Genomic DNA, 19,486 nt, shown 5'->3' on the forward strand with positions numbered 1-19,486 from the left:
TAATGCCATATTATGTTTTTGGCATAATAAAAATATCTGTGATCATAAGTTGTATTTTCACACCCTTAGTAGTTTCTAAACTTTCATCCCTTTACCCTTAAAAATGCATAATATGGAAGGACTTCCCCAGTGGTGCAGTGGTTAAGAAGCCACCTGCCAATGCAAGGGACACCAGGGTTCGAGCCCTGGTCCAGAAAGATCACACATGCCGCGGAGCAACTAAGCCCGTGCGCCACAACTACTGAGCCTGCGTGCCACAACTACTGAAGCCCATGCACTCTAGGGCCCATGTGCTACAACTACTGAAGCCCAGGTGCCTAGAGCCCGTGCTCCACAACAGGAGAAGCCATGGCAATGAGAAGCCCACGCACCACAATGAAGAGCAGCCCCAGCTCAGCACAACTAGAGAAAGCCCGTGCACAGCAACAAAGACCCAAAAAAACCCATAATATTGAGCACAAAAGAGATGATACTGTGTGCTTAATATCATCTCTTTCTCAGTAAACTGGTACTTATTACTTTGGGTGTATTCTCAGTCCCTTTACTGGACTGATGTCAGTAAACATCATAATCCATTGTCAGTAAAGAGTCTATGAAGCCACAGTTGTTGTAGTATCTTGGCCGACTGAAGCAACTTATGTTTTTGTTGATACAGGTCACACACAGATAAAAGACGTATGTGTTTTCATAACTGTATTTCTCACCCCATAGACTTGTAACTTTATACCAATAGATAATCTATGTTGAAACATTAATATTGCTCCTAGTTATTGGTGTTATTGTAGAGTGGTTAGATAGGAGTATCAGGAGACTTGGTTTCCATTTGTGTGACCTTAAGCAAGACACTTAAATGGTCCGTAAAATTAAGGAATTGATGGTTTTAACTTCCCAAAAGGTATGATTATTTTTCTGATTATAATATGCAGTTCCATTTCTGCTCTGATTAATTCATGTTCTCTCACACTTGCTTACTTGCTCAGTGAGGAGATGTTTAATTTAGATGTAGGATGGGGTAATGGAATGCGTTGTCCTTTCAGTGAAAAAAAGATGACCTAAAGGTTATGATGATGCTATGATTGAAATACTTCCTTATAAAACCTGCTGTGGTTGCATTTTCTATTGGAATTATGATAATTATGATATGTAAACAAGTGGGGCTGATTATCTTAGTTTTTCATAATTTAGATAAACATTGTATCTATCAGTTTTACTAAATTATGTTTTCATTAAAGTTTGTCAGAATGTAATTATGTGGAGGAAAATGAACGTGCCTAAGAGGGAAGAAAAGTTTCTACCTTCATTAGAGTATTATTTGAATTTCTTCTGTGAAAGGTAAGTTTTCTTCTTTAGACTTCCTTGATGACATGATTCAGCACTTTGCAAATGAGACTCATTTATAACCTATTGTCATTTCTTAACAGCCACTAACAACGGTAAGAAAATGTAATCCAAAGAAGCAAGGTACTTGGGAAATACACTTTGTTTTTCTGTGTAATCCTTAATAATGTGTACAGTATTTAACTTCCTTTTCCTGAATTTCATAGATGATTGTTGGGAGGAAAGAAGCACCTTCAACAAGGTCACACTTAGATGGACTTGACTTTTCTTTCTTCCTCCCCACAACCTCTCCCCACTTTTTGCTTCTCAACTACATTCTCCTTCCTTTGCCCTGCAGTTCACGGATAAGGCCATCTATTTTGTTAATGTGTTTCCTGATACAACATGACATACTAAGATTAGACTATTCAATATTAATAGTATTAACAGGTAAATTGAACTAAAATGTGATGTTCCAATATAGTTATGGTTTAAAACAGGTTGGGATAATCTAAATATATAGTTATTTGGAAGATTTCTATATAAATGGCTTGTTTATACAGGCAGTTCTTGCACAGTAGTGTGGTACTGTAGAAATTATTCAAGTTGAAAGTGTGTAATCACTGGGGAAAATGATTCTTCCATGACCTTTAAAAATTTTGTCAGCACATTATAAATGTGTAAGTGAACAAAATAGTAAAACTAATATTCAGTACACTGTAAAATACTAGAAACACTGAGGAAGTCATTTTTGTAAAAAATTTATCAGAGTAGTTTGAACAGTACCTTCCTATAAAACTTGCAAGCACACATTTTTTTTTTTTTTTTGTCTCTTGGTAAATAGTCATAATCCTAAATTTGGATCAGCTTCTAACATTTTATTGCTCTTCCAATGTCATGAAATATCCCTGTTCTTTTTTCTTTTTAAATAGACTTTATTTTTTCGAGGGGTTTTAGGTTCATAGCAAATTCAGCAGGAAGTACAGAGAGGTCCCATGTACCCCTGCTCCCACACAGACACACCTTCCCCACTATCGGCATCCTGCACCAGAATGGGACATTCGTTACAGTCAGTGAAAATGCATTGACACGTCATAATCGCCCAAAGTCCATAGATTACAGTAGGCTCCACTCTTGGTGGTGTACATTCTATGGGTTTGACAAATGAATCCATTATAGTATCATACAGAATAGTTTTACTGCCCTAAAAATCCATTTAAGTTTCCTCCATATCTTTTCATGGCTTGATCATTCCTTTTTAGCACTGAATAATGTCTCTTGTTTGCATGTACCCCAATTTACGTATACACTAACCTACTAAAGGATATTTTGGTTGCTTCTAAGTTTTGGCAGTTGTTGATACAGCTGCCACAAACATTCATGTGCTGGTTTTCATGTGGACCTGTTTTCAACTCCTTTGGGCAAATACCAAAGAGTGTGATTACTGAATCATATGGTAAGAGCATTTTAGTTTTGTAAGAAACTGCCAAACTCTCTTCCAAGGTGTATGTGCTGTTTCGCATGCCTTTCAGCAATGAAGAAAAGTTCCTGGGGCTCCACCAGAATGGGACATTTTGGTGGTGTCAGTATTTTGAATTTTTGCCATTCTAATAGGTAGGTAATGGTATCTCCTTGTTCCTATTTGCAATTCCCTAGTGACATATGATGTTGAACATCTTTTCATATGCTTATTTGCCATCTGTATATCTTTGGTGAGGTGTCTGTCCAGGTCTTTTATCCATTTTGTAATCAGGTTTATTGTTGACTTTTAAGAGTTCTTTGTGTATTTTGGATAAAGTCCTTTTGCAAATGTTTTCTTCCTGTCTGTGGCTTGTCTTCTCATTTTTTTTTTTTGTATTGAAGTATAGTTGATGTACAATATCATATACGTTACGGGTGTACAGTATAGTAATTCACAATTTTTAGTTTTTTTATTCATTTTTACTGGAGTATAGTTGCTTTACATTGTCTTCTCATTCTTTTGATCTCAATTCTTTTAACGTGAAGGGTTTTTTGCCAGTCTCACCTCCTCTGGGATATCTTCATCTTCTTTGTCACAACCAGTTTCCTCATTTATGTCAATAAGTTTGCCTTCACCAGGTTCTTCTGGCTGCATATCTAGAGCCTCTTGAACTGCAACAGCATCAACGTTCTCACAGCCAGCTCTTTCCATTTATGTTCAATTTGAATTTCACTCCATTTACACTTTTCATTTCTTTATTGAACTTTAATCTTTGTTGGTGAGTTCCCTTTTTCAATTATCTATTTCTGTAAAATGTCAAGTGGGTTTATCACTGAGAAACAACACTTTGCTGTCTGTGCACCCATGAGAGATGTGCAGTAACCAGTCACTAACAGATTTTGAAAGAAGTGGCATGATTGCTCATATATCTATGTTATTTACATAGTGATTTGTGGACTGAAGAGCTAGCAGCAAAGTTTATACTTTATGCAGTTACAGTTAATATAGCATGGAAAATGAAGTCCAAACCTTTTCAGGGTTTTTTTTTTTTTTTTTTTTTTTTTTTGGAAAATGTGTTATGTAACTAAACCATTGTGACTGAAATTCATGCATGTCAGAACTAGTGCAAAGCGAAGGCTGCCTGTATTGGAAACTATTTTTCTTCAGTTATAAATAATGTGAAGCTATTCTGAATAAAAAGGATACTGGAAACAAAACCCTTTTCTTCCCCCCTCCTTTTTTCCTTTTTTTTGATAAGCAGAATATGGCAGGAGTGAAAGTCTTGATGAAGCTGGGGAGGGGAGTGTGCAGGTTATGCAGCATGCTGATGTAGCTTCTTATCTGATGAGAGTGATGCTGTGAAGAATAACGAAGTTTGGAGGCAGCAGGCATCACCTAGAGTTTGGTTTGGGGCCTTCGCATTATCCAGTTGGCGATGGCAGGAAGGCTTTGGACTTTCTTACGTAACGTCACCAGCCTGGGATGGTTGTCCAACAAATCAGGTTTAAAGACCAAAAGTGTGGTACTGCAAATTTCCCAGTAGAAATCTGCCCAAGTTACCTAGTTTAAAGGAAGCAAATTTTCATTAGAACATAAAAGGCTTAACTTCTTAATCTAAAAATGGTTTCTTTTTAATTCAAAATAATGTTATTACAAAAGCAGAATGCGTGTATTATAGAAAATTATAGATAACACCATACTGCCAACACACAGAGGTTACTCACATTAACACCTCTGTATATGGTATTTTTTTATGCATGTGTGTGTATTTTTACTAAAATGAGATCTTACAGTACATGCTCTTTTGTAACTTGATTCAATTTCCATCTCCCTGTGACAATACATTTTCATCTTATTTAACACACCATCAGTACTTTTCCATCTGTTCCAAAAACGTCCTTTATAGGATAAAGTAGGATCCATTCCAGGACCATGCATTTCACCTGGTTATGTCCTTTAACTCTCAATTCAGAACAGTACCCTTTTTTTTTCCCATGTCACTGAATTATTGAAGATTCCACACTAGTCCTGCAGAATGTCCTGTCCTCGGGATTTTTATGATTATTTCATCGGTTCCTTTATATGGCAGAGTAAAAAGGAAGAGAGTGCAAGTTATCTTTAGAGAGTTCATAGTTTCAAGTTACATATTTTTGGCTAACATACATTATATTGAATCACATCAGAAGACATATGTCTGACCATTAGTGTAACCCTAAGATTGGCCACTGGACAGTATTAGGATGATGGCAGCATAAGCCTACTCTTGTATACCTGTTTTTTTTAATTTGTACACTTGTTTTGTTCTTTTATGACTAGATACTAATCTGGATGACATTACTTTGCCTCCATATAAATCAGTCAAAGAATGAAGTTTAAATATGGATTATGCTTAGTTTTCCTTTTGTTTGGAATTTAATAATGCTGATTTCTAGTGTTTTATGAACTTGCTTACTAAACACCTGTCAACTAGTAGAGTCTACTGGTTAGAGGATTCAGAGTTCAGTCAACAAATATTTATGGAGTACCTACTATGTGCCCTGTACAGGTCTAGCTCCTGGGATTGACTAGAGAGCAAGATGTGATGCAAGCCCCTTCTCTGGTGCAGATTTTACTTCAGAAGCAGGAAGACAAACGTCAAGTGTGGTACGGGGGATCGGCCAAGATGGCGGAGTAGAAAGGCCTGAGCTCACCTCCTCTTATAAGCACACCAAAGTCACAAGTGTCTGCAGAACAACCATCGATGAAGTAGACCAGAATCTACCAGAAAAGATCTTCTACAGCTAAAGACATAAAGAAGGAACCACATGAGATGGGTAGGTGGAGCTGACTCACAATATAATCCAGTCCCTTACCCCAAGGTGGGCAATCCACAAACAAGAATTATACTGCAGAGGTTCTCCCATAGGAGTGAGAGTTCTAAGCCCCATGTCAGGCCCCCCAGCCCAGGGGCCTGCACCAAGAAGAAAAAACCCCAGAGCATTTGGCTTTGAAGACCAGAAGGACTTAATTTGGGGAGTTCCAAAGAACTAGGGGAAATAGAAACTTCACACTTAAAGGGTGCACATAAAATCTCACACCAGGACCCAGGGCAAAAGCAGCAATTTAATAGGGGCCTGACCTACCTGCTGGTCTTTTAGAGTCTTCTGGAGAGTCAAGGAGGCAGCTGCAGCTCAAACTAGAGACATAGAAACTGGCAGTAGCCGTATTTGGCAGCTTTCTACCATGTGGGCACCACTGTAGGATCCTCCCTCCAGCTCATGAGTGCCAAGACCTGGCCCCATCCAACAGCCTGTAGGCAACTGCTGGGGAGCCTCAGACCAAAGAACTAAATGGGCGGGGGGTGGGGGACACAGCCCCACCCATCAACAGACAGGCTACCTAAAGACTGCCTGAGCCCAGAGCCACTCGAGACATGCCTCTAGACCTGGCTCTTCCCACTAGAGGGCCAAGACCCAGCTCCAGCCACCAATAGGCAGGCGCTGGCCTTGCCCTCAGGAAGCCTGCATTAGCCTCTAGACCAGATTCATCCAACCAGCGGGCAGACACCAGATGCAAGAAAATCACAATTCCACAGCTTGTGGACCCAGCCTGCCCACAGCAGGCCAGACCCTGCCCTGAGGCCAGCTGGGCCCTGGCTCTGCCCACTAGCAGGCCAACACAAGCTGTGGGACACCCCAGACCCCATACCCAACTGTGTCAAGAACTGCCTCCCCATAGACCTAGAGTCAGTCATACAGAGTGAAGTAAGTCAGAAAGAGAAAGACAAATACTGTATGCTAACACATATATATGGAATTTAAGAAAAAAAATGTCATGAAGAACATAGGGGTAAGACAGGAATAAAGACAGACCTACTAGAGAATGGACTTGAGGATATGGGGAGGGGGAAGGGTAAGCTGTGACAAAGTGAAAGAGCGGCATGGACATATATACACTACCAAACGTAAGGTAGATAGCTAGTGGGAAGCAGCCGCAGAGTACAGGGAGATCAGCTCGGTGCTTTGTGACCGCCTGGAGGGGTGGGATAGGGAGGGTGGGAGGGAGACGCAAAAGGGAGGGGATATGGAAACATATGTACATGTATAACTGACTAAATTTGTTATAAAGCAAAAAATTAAAAAAAACAAATTAAAAAAAAAGAACTGCCTCCCCACCTCCACAGCAATCTGACACCAGCTCTAGGATTCCTGGGCCCTGCAGCAAGATTCCCACATTCCAGGACCAGTTGTGACTGCCAATAGTCCAGCACTAACCCCAGGACCTAGGTTCACCCACCAGTGGACAGGAACAGCCACGGAGTCTTCTGGATCCTGGCTCCATCCACCAGTGAGCCAGCACTAGCCCCAGGACCCCCTGGGGTTCTGAAATCATCCCTCTTGTGACCAGGCCCCACTAACCAGCAGTCAGCAGCCTCCATACAAGGTAGGGCCTGGCAACCAATAAGACTAGGAACAAACCAAGCCTACCAGACCACCCATATAGTCAGCCTGCCGGCCACAACAGAAAGACTGTCACAGCCCTCTTGGGGAAACCCTAGAGCATATAGCTTGGGTGACAAAAGTGGAGTGCCCTGCTGGGATGCATAGGACGTCTCCTACAGAAGGCCACTTCTCCAAGTACGGGAAATGTAACTAACCTACCAGATACATAAAAATACAAATAGCAACTTAGACAAAATAAGGCAGCAGAGGAACATGCTCCAGACAAAGGAACAAGATAAAACCCCAGAAGAACTAAATGAATGGAGATAAGCAATCTACCCAAGAAAGAGTTCAGAGTAATGATCATAAAGATGATTAATAAACTCAGGAGAATCGATGCAGAGAAGTTAGAAGTTTTTAACAAAGAGTTTGAATATAAAGAACAAACAGATGAAGAATACAATAACTAAAATGAATACACTAGAAGGAATAAACAGTAGACTAAATGATACAGAGGAATGGATCAATGAGGTGGAAGACTGAGTAGTGGAAATCACTGATGCTGAACAGAACAAAGAATGAAGAAAAATGAGGACAGTTTAAGAGACCTCTGGGAAAACATCAAGTACACTAATATTCGCATTATAGGGGTCCCAGAAGGAGAAGCTAGAGAAAAGGGGGCTGAGAACATATTTGAAAACATAATAGCTGAAAAATTCCCTAATATGGGAAAGGAAACAGTTACCAAGTCCAGAAAGCACAGAGACTACCATACAGGATGTGTGTTCCCAAAGAGGAACACATGAAGAGATGTTGTATTTAAAATTACAAAAAGAATAAAGAAAATATTAAAAGCAGCAAAGAGAAAGTGAAAAATAACATACAAGGAAGTGCCCATAAGGCTGTCAGATGATTTTTCAGCAGAAACTCTGCAGGCCAGAAGGGAGGGGCACATTATATATAAATCCCATATAGATAGATAGATAGATAGATAGATAGATAGATAAAAGGGGAAAACCTATAACTAAGAATATTCTACCCAGCAAGCTCTCATTCAGATGTGATGGAGAGGTCAAAAGCTTTACAGACAAGCAAAAGCTAAAAGAATTCAGCCCCATCAAACAAGCTTTACAACAAACGTTAGTAAATTCTCTAGGCAAAAAAGATAAGGACACAACTAGAAACAAGAAAATTACAAAAAAAAAGCTCACTGGTTTCAAACATACAATAAATGTGGGAAATCATCCACACACAAAGCTAGTAGGAATGTTAAAAGACAAAAGTAGTGGGGACTTACCTGGGAGTCCAGTGGTTAAGACTCTGCCTTCCAATGCAGGAGGTGTGGGTTTGATCCCTGGTAGGGGAACTAAGATCCCACATGCTGTGGGGTGTGGCCAAAAAAAAAACTTAAAAAAAAAAAGACAAAACTAGTAAAATCATCTATGTCCACAATAAGCAGTTGAGGGATACACAAAACAACTAGATGCAAATTATGATACCCAAAACAGTAATCATTAGGGAAGGAGAGTACAATTGCAGGGTTGTTAAAATGCATTTGAAATTAAGAGATCACAGCTTAAAACAATCATAAATATATACAGAGAGAGACTGCTATATAAAAACCTCATGGTAATCACAAACAAAAAATCTATAATAGAAAAAAAAGTAATCCAAACATAACACTAAAGATGGTAATCAAATCACAAGAGAAAAGAAAAAGGGGGAAAAAAGACCTACCAAAACAATGCCAAAACAACTGACAGATTGGCAATAGAAACATACATATCAGTAATTACCTTAAATGTAAATAGACTAAGTACTCCAACCAAAAGATACAGAGTTGCTGAATGGATCCAAAAACAAGACTCATACATGCTGCCTACAAGAGACTCACTTCAGATCTAAAGACACACAGACTGAAAGTGTGGGGATGGCAAAAGATATTCCATGCAAATGGAAATCAAAAGAAAGCCAGAGTAGCAATAGTTATATCAGACTTTAAAATAAAGACTGTTACAAGAGACAAAGAAGGACACTACATAGTGATCAAGGAATCAATCCAATAAGAAGACATAACAATTGTAACTATATATGCACCATGCACCCAACATAGGAGCACCTAAATACATAAGGCAAATATTAACAGACATAAAAGGAGAAATTGATATTTATAGAGCATTCCATCCAAAAGCAGCAGAATACACACTTTTTCCAAGTGCACATGAAACATTCTCCAGGATAGAACACATGCTAGACCACAAAACAAGCCTTGGTAAAGTTAAGAAAATTGAAATCATATCAAGCATCTTTCTGACCACAGTGCTATGAGGCTAGAAATCAACTAGAAGAAAAAAACTGCAAAAAAAAACCCACGAACATGTGGAGGCTAAACAATATGCTACTAAACAACTAATGGATCACTGAGGAAATCAAAGATAAAATCAAAAAATACCTAGAGATATATGAAAACAAAAACACGACAATCCAAAACCTATGGGATGCAGAAAAAGCAGTTCTAAGAAGATTATAGTGATACAAGCTTACCTCAGAAAACAAGAAAGATCTCAAACAACCTAACTTTGAACCTAAAAGAGCTAGAGAAAAGAACAAACAAAACCCAAAGTTAGTAGAAGGAAAAAAAATCAAAGATCAGAGCAGAAATAAATGAAATAGAGACCAAAAAATTTAGAGAAGATCAATGAAACTAAGCCGGTTCTTTGAAAAGATAAAACTTTAGCCAGATTAATCAACAAAAAAAGGAAGAGGGCCCAAATCAATAAAATCAGAAATGAAAAAGAAGCTACAGCCAACATCACAGATATACAAAGGATCATAAGAGACTATTACAAACAACTATATGCAAATAAAATGGACAACCTAGAAGAAATGGACAAATTCTTACAAAGGTACAATCTCCCAAGACTAAACCAGGAAGAAGTAGAAAATATGAACAGACCAATTACCAGTACGGGTATACGATATTTGTTTTTCTGACTGACTTCACTCTATATGACAGATTAACACATATATGTGGAATCTAGAAAAATAGTATAGATAACCTTAATTGCCAAGCAGAAATAGAGACACAAAGAACAAATCTATGGATACCAAGGGGGAAAGGAGTGGGGTAGGAGAAATTGGGAGATTAGGATTGACACATATCCACTATTGATACTATGTATAAAATAGACTACTGATGGGAACATAATGTATAACACAGGGAACTCTACTTAATGCACTGAAGTGTCCTAAATGGAGGGGATATATGTATATGTATGGCTGATTCATTTTGCTGTGCAGTAGAAGCTAACACAACATTGTAAAGCAACTATACCCCAATAAAAATTAATTTAAAATTTTACCAGTACTGAAACTGAATCAGTAATTTTAAAACTCCTAAGAAACAAAAGTCCAGGACCAGATGGCTTCACAGATGAATTCTACCAAAAATTTAGAGAAGAATTAACATCTATCCTTCTCAAACTATTCCAAAAATTTCTTGAGGAAGGAACACTTCTGAACTCATTCTATGACGCCACCATCACCCTGATACCAAAACCAGACAAATATACTACAAAAAGAGAAAATTACAGGCTAATATCACTGATGAACATAGATGCAAAAATCCTCAACAAAATACTAGCAAAATACCAGGGATGCAAGGATTTTTCAATATCCACAAATCAATCGTCAGTGTGATACACCACATTAACAAATTGAAGAATAAAAACCATATAATCATTTCAATAGATGTAGAAAAGGTTTTTGACAAAACTCGACATCCATTTATGATAAAAACTCTCCAGAAAGTGGGCATAGAGGGAATCTACCTCAACATAATAAAGGCCACATATGACAAACCCACAGCTAACATCATACTCAATGGGGAAAACCTGAAAGCATTTCTTCTAAGATCAGGAACAAGACAAGGATGCCCACTCTTGCCACTTTTATTCAACATAGTTTAGGAAGTCCTAGTCACAGCAGTAAGATAAGCAAAAGAAATTAAAAGGAATCCAAATTGGAAAGGAAGAAGTAAAGCTGTCACTGTTTGCAGATGACATGACACTCTACATAGAAATTCCTAAAGTCTCCACCAGAAAACTAAAGCTCATCAATAAATTCAGTAAAGTTGCAGGATACAAAATTATTATACAGAAATCTGTTGCATTTCTATACACTAACAATGAGTTATCAGAAAGAGAAATTAGGGAAACAATCCCCTTTACCATCACATCAAAAAGAATAAGATACCTAGGAATAAACATACCTAAGGAGACAAAAGATCTGTACTTGGAAAACTGTAAGACACTGATGAAAGAAATTGAAGATGACAAAAACAGATGGAAAGATATACTATATTCTTGGATGGAAGAATTAATATTTTTACAATGACCATATTACCCAAGGCAATCTACAGATTCAATAAAACCTCTATCAAAATACCAAGGCATTTTTCACAGAATTAGAACAAACAATTTAAAAATTTGTATGGAGACACAAAAAAACCCTGAATAGCTAAAACTATCTTTAGAAAGAAGAACAGAGCTGGAGGAATCACACTCTCTGGCTTTAGACTATAGTGCAAAGCTGCAGTAATCAAAACAGTACGGTACTGGCACAAAAACAGACACACTGATCAATGGAACAGAAAAGAGAGCCCATAAATAAACCCACGCACTTATGGCCAATTAATCTATAACAAAGGAGGCAAGAATATGCAATAGAGAAAAGACAGTCACTTCAATAAGTGGGTCTGGGAAAACTGGACAGCTACATGTAAAGGAATGAAATTAAAATATTCTCTAACACCATATACAAAAATAAACTCAAAATGTATTAAAGGCATAAATGTAAGACCAGAAACCGTAAGACTCCTAGAGGAAAACAGAGAATAATATACTTTGACATAAATCGTAGCAATATCTTTTGGATCTGTCTCCTAAAGCAGAGGAAATAAAAGCAAAATTAAAATATGGGACCTAATTAAATGTAAAAGCTTTTGCACAGCAAAGGAAACTATTGACAAAATGAAAAGAACCTACTGAATGGGAGAAAATATTTGCAAATGATATGACTGATAAGGGGTTAATATCCAATGTATATAAACAGTTCATACAATTTAATATCAAAAAGACAAACAATTAAAAAATGGGCAGAAGAACTGAATAGACATTTTTCCAAAGAGGACAAGCAGATGGCCAACAGGCACATGAAAACACGCCCAAAATTGCTAAGTATCAGGGAAATGCAAATCAAAACCGCAATGAGATTATCACCTCACACCTGTCAAAACGGCTATCATCAAAAAGAACACAAATAACAAATGTTGGCGAGGATGTGGAGAAAAAGGAAAAGGGAACCCTCCTACACTGTTGGTGGGAATGTAAATTGGAGCAGTCACTGTGGAAAACAGTAGGGAGGTTTGTCAAAAAACTAAAAATAGAACTACCATATGACCCAGCAATTCCACTCCTGGGTACATATCTGGAAAAGATGAAAGCTCTCATCTGAAAAGATACATTCACCCCAATGTTCATACCAGCATTATTTGCAATTGCCAAGATAAGGAAGCAACCTAAGCAACCTATCCATCAACTGATGAATGGATAAAGAAGATGTGGTATACATATAAATGGAATACTACTTGGCCATAAATAAATAAACGAGAGTTTAAAATAAATCATCACCAGTTTCCAACCCATGATGAATCAATGGATCTAAGCATTGACTATCAACAATTGTTAATATCACATAAAAAGAATGAAATTTTGCCATTTGCAGCAACATGGATGGACTTGGAGTATATTATGCTAAGTGAAATAAGTCTGACCGAGAAAGACAAATACTGTATGATATCACTTATATGCAGAATCTAAAAAATAGCACAGACTAGTGAATATAACAAAAAAGAAGCAGACTCACAGATATAGAGAGCAAACTAGTGGTTATCAGTGGGAAGAGGGAAGGGGGAGGGGCAATATAGGAGTAGGTGATTAAGAGATACAAACTATTATGTATAAAATAAGCTATAATGGGGCCTCCCTGGTGGCGCAAGTGGTTGAGAGTCCGCCTGCCGATGCAGGGGATACGGGTTCGTGCCCCGGTCTGGGAGGATCCCATATGCCGCGGAGCGGCTGGGCCCGTGAGCCATGGCCGCTGAGCCTGCGCGTCCGGAGCCTGTGCTCCGCAACGGGGGAGGCCACAACAGTGAGAGGCCCGCATACCGCAAAAAAAATAAAAAATAAAAAATAAAATAAAATAAAATAAGCTATAATGATATATTGTACACCATGGGGAATATAATGAATATTTTATAATAACTATAAATGGAGTATAATCTTTAAAATTTTGAATCACTATATTGTACACCAGTGACATATAATATTGTACATCAACTATACTTCAATTAAAAAAAAGTGATAAAGGTGATATAGACAAAGTAGAGTGATGAGAGGGATTCTCAAGTGGTAGGGAGAGAAGTCCTTTAAGAGGTGACATTTAAGCTAAGGCTTGAATGATGAAAAAAAGATCCAGACATGCAGTGATTTGGGAATTAAACATTTCAGGCAGAAGGAGGAGCAAGTGTAAAGGCTCTTAGGTGGGAGTATGACTTGTGTCTGAGGAAAAACCAAAACACCAGAGTGTTTGGAACACTTTGAGGAAGGGAGAGAGCACTAAGAGATGGGGTTAGGAGAGAGGTTACAAAGGAATTTTAATAAAAAGCAGAAGGAAAAAAATATTTTACATTCTTAGAAATTGTTCAATCAATAAGGGCAGAGAAAGGAACATAAAAGATATGGCAAGTTTGCTTCTCTGTCTCCTCAGGACTCAGCAGACAGTGATTAAAATAAGTCATAAGAGCGTGGCAAAAAGCAATATCTTGTCTCCTAGAATGGCGTCTCCTTGAAGGCAGGGACCCCAACTTACCACAGCTTCTAAATCAGATTTAGATTTGATTTTCTCTTGGCAAGACTACTTCATAGGTGGCAGTGCACTCCTCTGTCAGTAGGCCCGTAATATCTGGTTCTCTCCTTTTTTGTGATATTAACAATTGTTGATAGTCAATGCTTAGATCCATTGATTCATCATGGGTTGGAGACTGGTGATGATTTATTTTAAACTCTCCTTGTTTATTTATTTATTTATCTATTTATCTATTTATCTATCTATTTATTTATCTATCTATTTATCTATCTATCTATCTATCTATCTATCTATTTATTTATTTATTTATTGGCTGCGCTGGGTCTCCGTGTGGCACTTGGGCTTTCTCCAGTTGCGGCGAGCAGGGGCTACTCTAGGTTGTGTTGTGCAGGCTTCTCATTGAGGTGGCTTCTCTTGTTGTGGACATGGGTTCTAGGCACGCAGGCTTTAGTAGTTGCAGCACACAGGCTCAGTAGTTGCAGCACGAGGGCCCCAGAGCACGTGGGCTCAGTAGTTGCAGTGCACACGCTCCTGTAGTTGTGGTGTACTGCATGGGCTTAGTTGCGCTGCGACATGTGGGATTTTCCCAGACCAGGGATCAGACCCATGTCCCTTGCGTTGGCAGGCAGATTCTTAACCACTGGACCACCAGGGAAGTCCTCTTTCCTTACTTATTAACTAGAATACCTTTATGTAGACAAACTTTGTCCATCATTTTTTTTATCTTGAGGTATAATTGGCATAGGAATGGCACGATAAATGCTTTATTCAAACCCCTCAACTTTTTTGTTTTTAACAGTTTTCAGAATACAGACAGTCTCTGGCTTATGATGGTTCAACTTACAATTTTTTGACTTTACCATGGTGCAAAAGTGACACATGTTCAGTAGAAACCGCACTTTGAATTTTGAAGTTTGATCTTTTCCCAGGCTAGTGATATGCTGTATGGTACTCTCTCATGATGCTGGGCAGTGGCAGTGAACCACATAATCAGGAGGGTAAACAACTAATACACTTATAATCATTCTGTACCCATACAACCATTCTGTCTTTTACTTTCACTACAATATTCAATAAATTACGTGAGATATTCAACACTTTATTATAAAGGCTTTGTGTTAGATGATTTTGCCCAACTGTTGGCTAATGTAAGTGTTCTGAGCAAATTTAAGGTGGGCTAGGCTAAGCTGTGATGTTCAGTAGGTTGGGTGTATTTTTTGACTTATGATATTTTCAATTTACAATGGATTTATTGGGACATAATCCCATCATAAGTCAAGGAAAATCTGTAATAATTTGGCTCCATAACATCTTCTAAAAGTCACCAATGAAGCTTTGTTTGGTTTTGAGGGATGTGTGTGTATGTGTGTATGTGTGTGTGTGTGTATTTGGTGATGGTGGTTGTCATAAACTCATGGATTCATTCATTTTGAATTGTTTCAATCCATTGCAGTTAATATTCTTATTGTGGCTTGAATTTTCTCATCTTTGGCCAGTGAGAGCCTCTACAAGTTGACTGCTAAGTCCTTCTGACACAACTCTGGTGTTTTGGGGGGGGGTGATAATTTATTTGGTTCTATTATGTCAAAGTATTCCCGGCTCATGTTTTACGTTTCCTGTCCCAAACTGAGAATGAGCTATTTCTCCAAGAAGTTCTGGTTACTTTTAGTATTTAGAGACCAGAATCTGGGTCCAAGGGTGGCCAGAACAACTAGATTGGTCATTTTTTCGAGAAAAAGAGACAGAAAATGCTTGTTTTCTTTACCTTAAGAAAAAGTACATCATGAACTGAAACTGGTGTACAATTATTATTTTTTTGTCCCGAGAAAATATCTATAATGAGATGTATAGTCAAATCACTGTGTTTTTTAAAATGACGATGTTTCTTAAGATAGTGTTTCACTAATAGAGTCCACAGGTACTTCTCCACATACCCTGTGCACTAATTTGACACAAGTTCATTTGTTTCACTTTGCTTTAGTTTGTCAGTGATAGCTTTTTAAAATGTTTTTGTTGTTGTTATATAATTATATAAAATATTTTAGTTCATGTTTCCAAAGTTAACTCCACTGAAAAAGTTTTATTCAAAGAAGTTTAGCTTTTGTCCCTGCTCTCTAACCTACTCCCTCCCTATGAGTAACACTTTTTTCAATACATTTTAATAAAGATTTTGGTTTATCCATATATGTATATGCATGTATTTTTTAAGATGTAAAACATACTCACAGAGTTACCAATAAACCACTCGTTTTCCCCTAAGTATGTGTCTAAATCTTGCAGAAGATGAGACGCATCACATGTAAGTAGCTCCTTAAACATCTGATCCTAAGAGAGGGAGAAAAAAGATTCCTTTAAGCATAATAAGAAGAAAAACAAGTGAGTTGAAGAGGAAGTAGATTTTTCCATCTTCTTTCTCCCATATGAGTTCAAAAAGGAAGTAGCTACCTGTTATTGGTGGTTGTTGCTTGTTTGTTTGTTTTTTAAAATGTATGGCATGGAGATTCAGGTCTGATTTTCTATAGATTTTATTCTTCCCTTTGTTACTCATGGATTAAAAAATAAATATTGTCATCAGTTCTTATTGTTTCTTTATATATATATATAATGACTAAATATTTCATCAATAAAATTTTTTCATGGTTTTTATCTTAATTTTTGTTAATGAAAATTATTCCATTATGTTTTTACATTTCTAAAATTCCCTCCCTTTTTTAGGCTCACTCCCTTTAAAGTGAAATAATTTAACTAAAGGTAAAGAAATTTATTTATTTTGTAAATAAAATTTACTTTGTAAGATTATTATTAATAAAATATTATTATTTTGTAAGATTCCTCCAGTTTAGCAGTCTTTCATCTCACAGTTACACTTAACGGAAGTAATCCATAATGAATAGTAATGTTCTTGGGCAGATTTCCTCTGTTTGGCTTGACATTGTACCTTAGGGTGAGATTTCTCTGCCTTGACTATCATCTGTAAAATCAATCCAAGGTGCCCCCTTTTGATATAATATGTAAGATATTATTACAAACCAAATAAAATCCTTGGGAAAAAATAACAGATATATCCATTTTAAAAAATTATCTTTGTGTTTTTATTTGAATCTTTGAAGACCAAATAATTTATTCATGGCCTCTTTCTTGGTAAAAGGTATTTATTTGTTTATATATGAAAATCAGGCTGGTTTGTATTGTGGATATGAAATGTAAGCCAAACTCAAAATATTATAAAATATACATATATCATTAATATTCATAAATGAATGAATATTATAAAATCTATAATAAAATCCAGCCTCTATTAAGGTAAGTCAAATTGTGGATAACTTCCTCAACAATTTACTGATATACTTCCTGTTACTATTATGACTTAGCTGGGTAATATAGATTATTATAACATAATGCCTTATATTTGTAGGGCACAGTTTGCAAAAGCATCATTACAGATTTACATAGGTTTGTCACATTTCAGGAACTGAAGGTTGGGAAGTTTGTCATTATTTTGACTTTATGTGCTTTCCACGGTTCTATACCACCTTTGTACATGAGGTTCTCTGTTTATGGTTAATATATTCATAGTTCTAAATAAAATAGTGTGAATCCTTCAGCTCCTTCCACAGAATTTGTGAGCTAAGAGGCAATGGGCCCAGAAACACGTGACATTTCCCATAGCTTAGCTTAGATCAGCATCAGCTGGAGAGGTAATAACCAGCTTGGCTGTCCTAGAATAGCTAGAAACAGGAGGGAGTTAAATGGAACAGGATGTAGATGCTGTACAGCTTTCCAAAAACTCCTGTGCGTTCACCTGGGTAATTCTGCTACTTTTTCTACTGTGCATTTCCACAGCTTAAGGTACACCAATGCTTTGTATATGCAGTGCCAGATAAAAACCTTATCTCTGGCCCTCCCTGGTGGCGCAGTGGTTGAGAGTCCGCCTGCCGATGCAGGGGATACGGGTTCGTGCCCCGATCTGGGAGGATCCCATATGCCGCGGAGCGGCTGGGCCCGTGAGCCATGGCCGCTGGGCCTGCGCATCCGGAGCCTGTGCTCCGCAACGGGAGAGGCCACGACAGTGAGAGGCCCGCATACCGCAAAAAGAAAAAAAAAAAAAAAAAAACCCTATCGGGCCTCCCTGGTGGCGCAAGTGGTTGAGAGTCCGCCTGCCGATGCAGGGGATACGGGTTCGTGCCCCGGTCTGGGAGGATCCCATATGCCGCGGAGCGGCTGGGCCCGTGAGCCATGGCCGCTGAGCCTGCGTGTCCGGAGCCTGCGCGTCCGGAGCCTGTGCTCCGCAACGGGGGAGGCCACAACAGTGAGAGGCCCGCATACCGCAAAAAAAAAAAAAAAAAAAAACACCTTATCTCTGCGCTCTTGAGTTCTTTAGCCCAGGTTCTCTTTATGTGTTTGGTGAGAATTATATCAGTCTAATGAAATGTAAATTGCTAAACAGCATAACCATTAGTATTTAAGAGTCATTTTAAAGAATACTCACCAAAATAACCTAAAGAAGATAAAATTTTCTTACATATCCTTTTTAAAATGCATTTTCTGATAAACACTAGATAGCCATTCCTATACTTGGCGGACTCAGAAATTTCCTCCCACCTCCCCCAGAGAATTATAAGGAAGGAGATTTTTACACACTGAGAAGTTATTGCTGGGCTTCCCTGGTGGCGCAGTGGTTGAGAGTCCGCCTGCCAATGCAGGGGACACGGGTTCGTGCCCCAGTCCGGGAAGATCCCACATGCCACGGAGCGGCTGGGCCTGTGAGCCATGGCCACTGAGCCTGCGCGTCCGGAGCCTGTGCTCCACAATGAGAGAGGCCACAACAGTGAGAGGCCCGCGTACCGCAAAAAAAAAAAAAAAAAAAAAAAAAAAAGTCATTGCTATTGTATTCTATCAAATGACATTTAGAGGATTTAGAGAGGTTTGCATATTTCTCCAAAGCACCATTTTAAAATCCACACTGCCCAAATCGTTTAGGATTGGAAATGGGCCACTGATGTTCCTTCAGTCCTGCTGATCCATCACCCTCCCACCCCCAACTCCCTGCCCTGTTCTTCAGATGAGGAAACTGAAACAGATGCATTGAAAACCACAGAAACACTAGTGATAAATTCAAGGATTATCAGTGTGACCAATGCTCAGAGACATATTTTGCCTTTAAATTAATTTTTTTAAATTTTAAATTGGAAATGGAATTTTTAGCATGAAACATTTATAGTTATGTGTACTTGATAGATTTTTAAAGAACATATAAGAAGAGGACTATTTTCACTGTTCATCCATCTTTACTGTATCAATATTCTGCTTTTGAAAATTTTATCTGACCACAAGGTGGCAGCAATGCAAACCACTACGG

General features: G+C 38.1%; 1 protein-coding gene across 1 annotated transcript in view; it reads right to left on the reverse strand.

Moving 5' to 3' along the window:
- Nucleotides 1-4,174: 4,174 nt before the first annotated feature.
- The window catches only part of HPGDS (hematopoietic prostaglandin D synthase), a 29,562-nt gene continuing 14,250 nt past the window's right edge, over nt 4,175-19,486 (reverse strand). Inside the window, exons 4-5 of the mRNA XM_060094780.1 lie at nt 16,354-16,452; nt 4,175-4,339 (exon numbers count right to left, since the gene is read on the reverse strand). Coding sequence (XP_059950763.1) covers nt 4,175-4,339; nt 16,354-16,452 — 264 coding nt within the window. The remainder of the gene's footprint in view (nt 4,340-16,353; nt 16,453-19,486) is intronic.

This window comes from Mesoplodon densirostris, chromosome 1 (genome assembly GCF_025265405.1).
Source record: "Mesoplodon densirostris isolate mMesDen1 chromosome 1, mMesDen1 primary haplotype, whole genome shotgun sequence".
In the NCBI taxonomy this organism is placed as follows: domain Eukaryota; kingdom Metazoa; phylum Chordata; class Mammalia; order Artiodactyla; family Ziphiidae; genus Mesoplodon; species Mesoplodon densirostris.